Raw genomic sequence first — 8,290 nt, forward strand, 5'->3', positions numbered from 1 at the left:
TCAACTAGTGTTTAACCCCGCGTTGCGGGCGTGAAGACGTAAAACCATATTAAGCAAACGACAACCAAAACCGGAAAATCGTAAAACAAAAACACGAATTATACGATCATGTGACATAAAACGTAGGAAAAATAAACTCAAACTTATATCACGAGCTGACGTAAAATGTAGACAAACTCAGCTTTGTAGAGAAAAATAAATACCCAACTAAATACCCAAAGGAATAAAAATGTAATTATACTATAAGAAAAAACAAAAGAAAAAAAATATCCAATACTTGGATCTGTTTGATGAAAGAGATGATACTCAAATGGTACTTTAGTAAATATCTTTATAATGAAGGTTTAATTGGCTACTATAGCCAAGATGCTACCTAAATTGTTAATATACTAGAATTTTCCGACCCCCGCTTTGCGGGGAACCCCAATTTCTTTACAAAAGTTTAGCTGACCCATCGACGTCCAAAATCATGCGATCGTATTTTATAGTTTTTCGATATGTTAAAGGTGCCGAGAGCACATCAAAAAAGCACATCAAAATCATTAACACTAAACCATCGTTACAAAGTAAAGGAGCACAGAAAGTGGGGGTGTGTTGTTCTTGAGACGAAGCAGATCAATCACCTATCACTGACTCTTAACATTCATAATACCCTACGCAAACGACGACCATGTGCAGATACACATTTTAATAAGAACTAAACTTTGTTGAACGCTTGCCAAAGGCCCCTCTCGGATTCATTTTGGTACACAATGTTAGTAAGCCGGTAAACATAAGTGAAAACCATAACATGTGGAATGGGGAACAATTAAAAGGCTAACTGCAACCTAGGGCCTGCAATTTGGGACCTGCGAAGTAGAAGAATACACCTTTGTTAAACCAGAAATAGGAGAGTTTAGTGTGGATAGGTAACATTAAACAATACATGTTCTCACAAAATAACTGCAAGCATAATGCAAATTAATAAATCATATATTTGAATAATACTTTTTTTGTCTGTTATCACAAAATGATTTGCCCAACAAAAGCTATTTGAATAATAATTCTTATACTATTGCCCAGCACAGTTATTTTTTCCATTGTTGGCTTGCCTCATACGAACCAAATTAAACTTTGACATGTGGTAACTCTAGGAACTTAGCACCCACAAAGTAGAAGAAAGCACACTCAATAGCAAAAGAAGGAACTTTTGAGGCAATTATAATAAAGTTGATAAAAAAAGAATCTGATGACAACATAAATAACTAACTCTAATACAATTATGTTGCATAAACTGATCAATCATGTAACTGCCCAAAAAATTACCTTCAAGCATTATACCATCATATTGTTTATGGCAACCAAAAACGCCACATCAAACGTTGGAACTGATGATATACTTTGTTTCGAGGAAGATTCTACCAAGTTACCTTGAAAACATACGACAATCAGTATACTAAGTTCTTTATGAAATATACAAAATAAAATGGTATGGATTTAATCACATTTTCAATACTAACTTCTGCTAGCATGCTTGACCTTTAACCTGTATGACCTTTAACCTGTATGACCCAGTCAACACATCATTTCCACTTGATGTGAAATCCAAGTCGGTCCTTCACATAGAAATGGCCGAGAAAAATCTCTTTCTCAAACGGGTTAACCTTTCTTGCTTTAGCGTCTCACATATTTACATTTTAAATTGCGTTTATAAGTTATTGACTCATCTCTTCTGGAGTTGCTAAAGGTCTTCCTAATGTTTTGTTCACAGAGATATGCACTTAATAGCATCTACTACTACATTTGCCATTACTATTTTGGTGTTTTATCAACAACTTTTTTATGGCTCTTTGACACTATAATACATGTTTGCCCCCAATCTTATCTTTCTCTAAATACCATTACTTTATTATAGCGGTCTCATAGTTTTCTAGACACATGTTGCCTATCCATGTCTCCACCTCCTTGGGATATTTTTCACATTTTCCTAACTACCTAACTGCATTCTAACTTGATGGACTACTGATACGAACTGGCTTGATAATATGGACTGTAATTAGAAGAAACAAATAGAACAGTCTATATTTGAGAGGTAGATAAACTTTCTCATGACTCATGGTTTACTTTCTAGAGGTAAACCAACAACCCTGACACCCTGTTGTTGCAAATCAATTTTCGAATAAAGCATACAAAGAATTACAACTTTAGAGTCCTATATATATTGAATATAGTTAAATCCTTATACTTATAGAAGTAACTTTTCCTCAGGTGTATTCGCAATTAGTTGATTAAGCATGCTCTAAATACAAAAAAAAAAACTTATCGAATAACTTCCATGATAATTATAATCACTAACTCGGGGCTTATCAAACCCGATTCATGCGAACTAATTTATGTGCCCCCATGCGGCCACACCCACCCTATAATACACATAGATTTACAATCCTGAAGTCGTATTTATAAGGTGTAAAAAAAACCCTGGCACCTCCTATCTGTTGCAAGGTGAATGTTAGATGAAAAGCGTACACAACTGTAGAATCTAAAATCAACCCAAGTGAGACCTAAAGTGCCAGATCTTCTACAAAAATCTGGAAATAGGATTGCAAAAATAGAAAGCGCCATACCTCAAATTGTAAATATTCATCCAAAACTAATTAAAATTCAAGCCCTAATTGCAGAAGTAAAGCTGAAGATTTACCATAAACTAACTGAAATCCGAGCCCAAATAGCTGAAACATACCTGTTGGAGCCCTAATTTCAAACGAAAGCATCAAGCGTGATCATCGGAATCGAAATTGAAGGGAGGGACGACGACGTGTGGACGTAGCAGTCGTAGACAGAGAGAAGAGGGAGGAAGCGGAGGACGTCGTGGGATGCGGTGGAACTGGATTACGTGGGTTACCCTTTTTTAAACGATGTTTCTTCACGGCGTTAGTACTGTAGCTAAGAACCTACGGCAAATGTTATTATAGATAATATAGTAATGAGCAATGAGCAATCTGGGCCCAGCTTTATGCATATCTATTGTTAATGATTTCTTTGTAACATAAGTATATGCTAATGCATTCCTATTAGATCATCCGTAGTGGGGTGAGATTCAGCCGTTTTTTGCTTAATCCACGCCCACATATGGCTCCCCTAGGCGTTTTTTTGAAAAAATTGGTTTTGGCGTTTTATTTTAAACGCCTTGGTTCATTACTTTTGGCCAATCACCCTTGATCTTCTTTTTCTTTGTCCAATAATTTTTTTAATGGTTTTTTTTATTTAATTTATTACACCTGTTTTAACATAATGCCCCACATTCCCACTACACCCATTTTAGAAAACACCTCATAATGACTCATTGCTGACTGGGATGCCACATGACGCTAAACGCCCAAGGGTAGGGGTATTACGACTATACATGGTCTTAGGATTAGTGTTCCTAATCTCTCAGGGTGAAGGGAGTGGTACCTAATCCAAATAGGTAAACTCATATTTCACCCAATCACACATTGTCATGTCAATTCACCTAAATAAGTTATCTAATGCTCAAAAACGTTGACGGTGGTTTACCTAATGAGGTTTAGGTAAACTATTTAAAAAGGAAAAAATGTATGATTGGTTGAGAAGGAATGAACCCCACCACACACCCATCCCCCCCCCCTCCCTCCCTCTCACCGAATCGGTGAAGGTTCATCGCATTGCATGATCTTGTTCGGTAAACTGGTTGATGGCAGTGGTTTACCTATTCGGTAAAGTGGTTTACCGCATGAGTTTACCTACCACTCCGTATACCCTTATTCATTTAGTTGTGGTTTGTTTCTGCTTTTAGGGTCGGGTTCGATTTTGAAACTGGAAAATAACAAGAAAAATACTACAATCTTTAATGTACAACGTTGATGAATTTTTTCACATTTTTGCTTATGTTTGGGTAATGTTCTCATCTTTAACAGAATCTGGAGCAGCAAGTCTTTGTGCCTTATGGGCTTCCTCGGCCCAATTAATCCTTGAAATGAACACTAATAGCAACATTCAACAGCCCAAAACACCTACTAAGAAACCTATTAACAATCCTTGGAGTTGCAAGTTCAAACACGATTCTAGTCTGGGGGACTATTCCTACCACAAAACAACAATAAAATCCATCCAATCCAGTGCATAATGTTCTCGAGAAATTAGACCCAAAACATTCAGAAACAAAAATTATTTGCGTTTTGATTTCAACATATTCTCAATCACTGCATCAAGCTGCAACGAAAAAAAGAAAAAAAAAAACATTAGTGAAAAAAAACATTAGTGAGCGGAGTAATGAATAGAGATGTTACCTTAACAATTTGACGCAAAAAGTAATCACCATATAACTTACAACACAAATTAGCAAGTCTTTCCAACAATCATTACATGAGAGATGTCAAAACGACACCCTTACTAGTACACTCTTTTGTCCATTGTGTGCCCTTTTTTTCATTATAAACGTTTTAATGTGACAACAAAATAAATATTAATATCAAAGTGTTGGTGTTTTTAAAATAAAAATGACCCATTTTCTTTGAAAATAAAAGCCAAATCAACCAAACAGATTCATTTGAGCAAAAGATTTGTACCTCCTCGTAATTTGCAAGTGGCGAGACATAGCTTGGGGCAGAGGGTCCGAAAAAACCGGGAAATACCATTGCCAAAAACTCTTCACCCTCACCTTCAGGGATAAGTTCTTCAAGTTCTTCCTGAACAATACATAAAAAAAACCCTCACAAAACCAGTATTGCCAGCAATTCATTTGAGGGAAAGATTCGTACCATGCTAAAAAATTCACGCGGGTCACCAGAGCTTCGTGCAAAGGGTGTGGTGAATCTGGGCCATGCATGTGAGAGAAGCTCCTTAAAAACGGCTTTGGCATCAGCATCATCACAGCTTTGCATTCTCAACATATTTTCACCATGGTTTCCCATTAGTTGATAGCCGAGACGTTCATCAACAAGTTCGAGTTGAACCTCAGGACAAAGTGAGAGGCAGACTGCAAGCAGATCACGCATCTTGTCTAGCATTCGCTGCTCTTTCTGTTGAGGCTGCTGCTGCTCAGTCTTGAGAATTTCGTTGAATTCACGTATGGCCTCTACGTAGCTCCCCGACATAAAATTAGCAAAGCCATAATGATAGATGGTTGTGATGTGAGTGGCAATATGTCTGGTGTAAAATCCTTGCTGAGTTATGTCCATAGGACGCATACAGTCGAGTCCAGTTTGATAATTTCCCAATAAACAATGGACTCTTAACAAAGCAACCTTGCTGAAGTAGCCCATAGCTATTGACACATGTTCAGAATCACAACAACCACCTGCTGCTGCTGCTCTCATCGGCTCTCCGGCCACATCTTTTTCCTCTAGCTTTGGAAACAGCTCCGCCAACCGTTCCAAAAGAAGTAGAACATAATGCACACTCCAATCCTGCCCAAAATAAAACATTCATATCACCATACACATATACATACTGCTACTTACTTACTTGTCTAATAATGCCTGCCTAACCTCGTAATATTCTTTTAGTTTCGTCGGGTCCTTCGCCCGTAACTCAGAGAAGGACTGAAATTGATTCACAAACTCATCTACCATGTCCCACAACCACTGGTAAGGAAACCGCCTATCCGAAATCCAAGGTATGAGATCCTGAAAACACACACACACTAACAGCTTATTAACCCGAATTAAGAGCAGAGTTCTTCAGATACCGTTTTGATACCGAAAACTAATTACCAACAAACAAACAAGCAAACAGTTGTAATTAATTCTAGACCAAACCAAACCAATCATCTATCTTAATTTAAACCCGACCAAAGTTGCAGCAGCACGTATAATGGAATTATTATTATTATTTCGTATGGAAAGAGAAAAAAGAGATCGAGTGAGTACCTGAAAGAGACAGCGGTAGCTATGCCAAGATGCAAGCCTCTGGAGAAAAGTTGGAATTGAAGATGATCCGGGGTGGCGATACCAGATCTCTACGTACAGCGTGTAGAAGATATTGTTGCCCACCGCCTGTTTAACGTCCTCAAGAGAAGGCAAATGATACGACATCATTAGCGCCCGATACAACGTGCACATCTTATTCTCGTGTTTTTCATTGATACTACGGCACAGCTCCAACACCACATCCATGGCCGCCATTGATTACAGATAGATAGATAGATTAGGGTTTTACGTAAACTGTTTTGGCGCCAAATGCATAATAATACAAATAAAAGCATATTAAGTTGAACGGTGCTTTGGGTTATGTTTTAAACACAAACAGGTCGGATTCGGTCGGGTTTGAATGTGTGAAAGTAGGAGTGCAAATGAGCCGAGGGGCTCGTGAGCTGCTGGAGATTGGCTTGAGAAAAAGCTCGAAACGAGCCTAGCCTTATAGAGCTCGAGCTGAGCTTGAGCCTAAAACAAGGCTCGTTTATTTATCAAGCCTGAGCTCGAGGTTGGCATGTGAAGCCTGCCAGGCTATTCGAGCTTTATTGAGCCTTAGTGTTAGTTTTTATTAATAGTTAATAATATTTATCCCTTATTTAAATTTGTCTAGTAAACGAGTCGGACTTATTTAAACTTTTTTACGAGCCGAGTCCGAACCTAAAAATAAGCTTGTTTAGTAAACGAGCCCGAGCTTCACTTATCAAGCTCGTGAGCCTAAACGAGTCTATTATTTATATTATATTTATTTAATATATTAATTAATAGATATTAAACGAGCCAAGCTCGAGCTTCGAAATCAAAGCTTGAACCGAGCCGAGCTCGAGCCTGGTCAAGCTCGGGCTCGCCTCGGCTCAGGTCGTTTGCACTCCTAGATGAAAACACGCAAGTATATTTCTGATGCATACGTCCTAAATTATTTTAATTACAAAAAGAAAAGAATGTTACTGGTTAATGCAAGCTGATGTTAAACTAAAAGTTTACTTGCACCCATTTTGACCTGTTTGTGTTTAAAACATAACCCAAAGCACGGTTCATTGTTTCCATACTACGTGTATTGCCCTTAATATGGAGCAGTGGCGGATCTAGAAAATCCGCATAGGGGTAACATTTCAATAAAAAGGGGTAACGAAATCGAAAAAAGTCAAATTTTTCCAAACTTTACACTACTGTGTGAGCGTCAAGGTGTTACCCCTTCTATCACTCTAGGTCCGCTCCTGATATGGAGCAACTAGGCCGTGTTCATTAGGTATCGATTTGGTTTGGTTTGTTATGGTACCAACACTCATTATAGCAACTGAAACAGAAAACCAAAAAACAAAATCGACGACAATCGTGATATGTATGGGTTAGGTTTGTCATGGAATCTATATAGGTATATGGGTTAAGTATCATAAACTAGTTTTGTAAATGTCACTTAGGGTGAGAGGGGCACTCCCCTCTTAGGGGAGTCCCCTCTCTTACGCACACCCAATCAGGTTATGCCACGTCAACTCCCCTCTTAAACTCCCCTCACACCCCAATTTGATGGCGGCACTCCCCTCTTAGGTGACTTGTTTTTTTTATTAAAAAAAAGGAAAATCACTGATTGGTTGAAAATGAGGGTGGCCCCACCATCCCCTCTCTCCTTCTTCGGTGAACTCACCCCGACCACCCTCCCCGAATTGGGTCACCGCAGGGATGGCGGCGGTGTTCCCGCTGGGGGAATTGGGTCACCGCGGCCACTCCCCGCTGGTGCCCCGTATGCCCTTAGTAAATTGTGTTAGGTATGTAACTATTAAATTTGTATTGTATGTAATGGTTTTTTAAGCATACAAATTTGACATTTTTTTTAAATTGGAAGTATCACATTCTAGTAATTGGATAACCAATTTTATTGAGTCTTTAAAAGTACGGGTGTTACACTTTAGGCCACCAAAAAGGGTAAACGAGTATAAGTGTTACAACATCAATCTTTTCTTCGTTTTATTTTATACATTAGCAAACTCATCCAACTCTCTCAACTTTCATCGACGACTTCTACTTCGTATTAAAAAGTGGAGTCTTGTATTGTCCAAAAGTATTAACCCGAGGTCCCACCGTCTGGCATCAAAGCTAGTCTCACAGGCCCTCTCGCACCTTCTTCGGCAGTTGAAGTTCCTTTAAAAAATGACATATTCGTCACAACAAAACCAGGACTAACTGCATTTGCACACAATGATGGATATTTCTTGGCCAAGATCCTCGTGTACGCGTTAAGAGCCGCTTTGGACACAATATACCCAGAAACATTATTAGACCACCCTTTCTTTTTCAACAGTTCTTCATCTTTAACGTCTTTTAGATACTCCTTCAAGATCAAGGTTCGTCGCAACGCACAATTCCTAGATCATCTTGGTTAT

The 8,290-nt window shown here is 38.5% G+C and overlaps 1 protein-coding gene and 1 long non-coding RNA gene across 2 annotated transcripts; both read right to left on the reverse strand.

The window, feature by feature from the left end:
• Window positions 1–520: 520 nt before the first annotated feature.
• Window positions 521–2,919, reverse strand: LOC110864390. Its single transcript, XR_002549816.2, has 3 exons — window positions 2,720–2,919; window positions 1,306–1,409; window positions 521–848 (listed from the first exon to the last, which is right to left on the reverse strand). It is a non-coding gene; the product is annotated as an uncharacterized LOC110864390 (long non-coding RNA).
• A 987-nt stretch (window positions 2,920–3,906) lies between these two features.
• LOC110945157 (eukaryotic translation initiation factor 3 subunit L) lies at window positions 3,907–6,156 on the reverse strand. Its single transcript, XM_022186770.1, has 5 exons — window positions 5,868–6,156; window positions 5,487–5,624; window positions 4,758–5,405; window positions 4,566–4,685; window positions 3,907–4,209 (listed from the first exon to the last, which is right to left on the reverse strand). The coding sequence occupies exons 1-5, from the start codon at window positions 6,120–6,122 to the stop codon at window positions 4,165–4,167; spliced, it is 1,206 nt and encodes a 401-aa protein (XP_022042462.1). The 5' UTR covers window positions 6,123–6,156; the 3' UTR covers window positions 3,907–4,164.
• Window positions 6,157–8,290: the final 2,134 nt, after the last annotated feature.

Source organism: Helianthus annuus, chromosome 6 (assembly GCF_002127325.2).
Source record: "Helianthus annuus cultivar XRQ/B chromosome 6, HanXRQr2.0-SUNRISE, whole genome shotgun sequence".
In the NCBI taxonomy this organism is placed as follows: domain Eukaryota; kingdom Viridiplantae; phylum Streptophyta; class Magnoliopsida; order Asterales; family Asteraceae; genus Helianthus; species Helianthus annuus.